Here is a 2,005-nt window from a genome sequence, read left to right on the forward strand (position 1 = left end):
ACAGTGGCATCAAAAGTTTGATGATGTGGTGTTGTCTAATGATTTTGAGTTAAACTAATCTAAAAAATGTGTATACAGCAAATTTGATCAATTCGGAAAAGGTGTGATCATTTTCTTATACGTGGATGACATGTTGATCTTTGGTACCGACCAAGATCAAGTTGATTGAACAAAAGTCTTTTTATCTTCAAAATTTTCCATGAAGGACATGGGAGTGGTAGATGTAATCCTAGACATAAGGATTAAGAGGGATGATAGAGGTATCACAATTACTCAATCTCATTACATTAAGAAGATTTTGAAAAGGTTTAAATGTGATACATGTTCTCCCTTGAACACTCCTGTTGATTAAGCTGTGAAGCTTATGCCCCATTCGGGTAAATCTATGTCACAACTTGAATACTCTCGAGTAATTGGATGTTTGATGTATGCTATGAGTAGCACACGCCCAAATATTGGTTTCATAGTGGAAAAACTAAGTAGGTTTACTAGTAATCCAAATGCTACTCATTGGCGTGCTGTGGTAAGAGGATTCAAGTACTTGAAGGCTATGATGGATTATGGTATCACTTATTCTTGGTTCCCTTCAGTTTTAGAAGGATATTCGGATGCAAGTTGTATCACCAACATCGAAGATCATTCATCTAAGACTGGTTGGATATTCCTACTTGGAGGAGGTGCTATCTCATGGGCTTCTAAGAAGCAAACATGCATTACAAATTCAAACATGGAGTCTGAATTAATTTGTAGCTTTGGCTGCAACTGATAAGGAAGCTGAATGGTTGAGGAATTTGATACATGAATTTCCTTTGTGGCAAAAGCCAATATCTCCTATCTCCAACTGTTGTGAAAGTGAAGCTACTTTGGCTAAGGCTTATACCTAAATGTACAATGGAAAGTCTAGACACCTAGGTGTTAGACACAATATGGTTCGCGAGCTGATTTCAAATGGAGTGATTTTCGTAAGCTTTGTTAGATCAAAACAAAATTTGGAAGATCACTTAACGAAAGCATTAGCCTGAGACTTAGTGCACAAGTCAGCTATTGGAGTGGGATTGAAGTCTGTATGGATCTTTCAAAGTGAGATGCCCAATTCCCTTCTAGTACAACGCTAGGAGCTGAATTCAATGAGGTAAGCTTACTATTTGAAGATTGAAACACATAAAAATTCTGATCCCAAAGTATGTATTTAGACCTGCAAGTTGAGTTAGGTTGAAGTTACTCTTCTTAATATTTCTTTTGAAAAATTGTATATGCAGGTACAAGATGTAAAAGAACTACCTATGTGAGCATGAAGTTTTACCGTTTCAAGGAGCTTTGGACTTAGCTGCCGATATGTTCACTGAAGGATTGGGACACATGAGAAACTGATGTGTATACTATTTTATAGTTTCAAATGAATTGAAGGGTTCAATTCTTCATGAACACCCTGATTTTCGAATTCTCGTAAATATTATACTAAGTGGAAATTCAATTCTTCATGAACATTTTCATTTATGCATTAGTTTGTTCTGTTAGTTTGATTATTTTAGTAAATCAAGGATTACACTAAAATGGGGGGGAGCTGTTGGTGATTTTAGTGTCATCCACCATTCATGTTAGTTAATTGTGATTTACTTAAATGCAAGAGTTAGCTAGTTATACTTAACAACGAGTTCGGAGAGTGTAGAGTACACGCCCGTAAGAGTTGGCTACTAACTGTCGCGTAATTGTGAAGTTCAAGTGGGTTGTGCCCCCTTGCGGGGTCCAAGGGAAGCGCCCCTGGCTGAATTTGAAAGGTTGTATTCCAGTCAAAATACACTATACGTTATATTGTGAAAGTGTATTCCCGCCAAGTAGTATAACAGTTTTTCCCGCCCGAATTTGAAACCTTGTATCCTTTTAAATTATAACTGCCAAATTGAGGAGTTATTCTTATTTCGGTTTGGTAATTCTGCATTCAACAACAACACAAATATAAACATACAAAAATCTCTCAGATAATTGATTAGTGATTTCATTGCCA

General features: G+C 36.5%; 1 protein-coding gene across 1 annotated transcript; it reads left to right on the top strand.

Moving 5' to 3' along the window:
• The first annotated feature begins 385 nt into the window (after window positions 1-385).
• On the top strand, window positions 386-884 carry LOC139859805 (secreted RxLR effector protein 161-like). Its single transcript, XM_071848578.1, has 2 exons — window positions 386-677; window positions 751-884. Exons 1-2 carry the CDS (start codon window positions 386-388, stop codon window positions 882-884), a joined length of 426 nt encoding a protein of 141 aa, XP_071704679.1.
• The last annotated feature ends 1,121 nt before the right edge of the window (window positions 885-2,005 follow it).

This window comes from Rutidosis leptorrhynchoides, chromosome 7 (assembly GCF_046630445.1).
Source record: "Rutidosis leptorrhynchoides isolate AG116_Rl617_1_P2 chromosome 7, CSIRO_AGI_Rlap_v1, whole genome shotgun sequence".
Lineage (NCBI taxonomy): Eukaryota > Viridiplantae > Streptophyta > Magnoliopsida > Asterales > Asteraceae > Rutidosis > Rutidosis leptorrhynchoides.

What these genes read in the sequence shown, in the direction of transcription:
- LOC139859805 (XM_071848578.1), top strand. Translation starts at nt 386, where the DNA reads ATGTCACAACTTGAATACTCTCGAGTAATTGGATGTTTGATGTATGCT. An exon ending in GATATTCCTACTTGGAGGAG is followed by an intron (nt 678 to 750) that starts GTGCTATCTCAT and finishes ATTAATTTGTAG; the next exon opens with CTTTGGCTGCAACTGATAAG.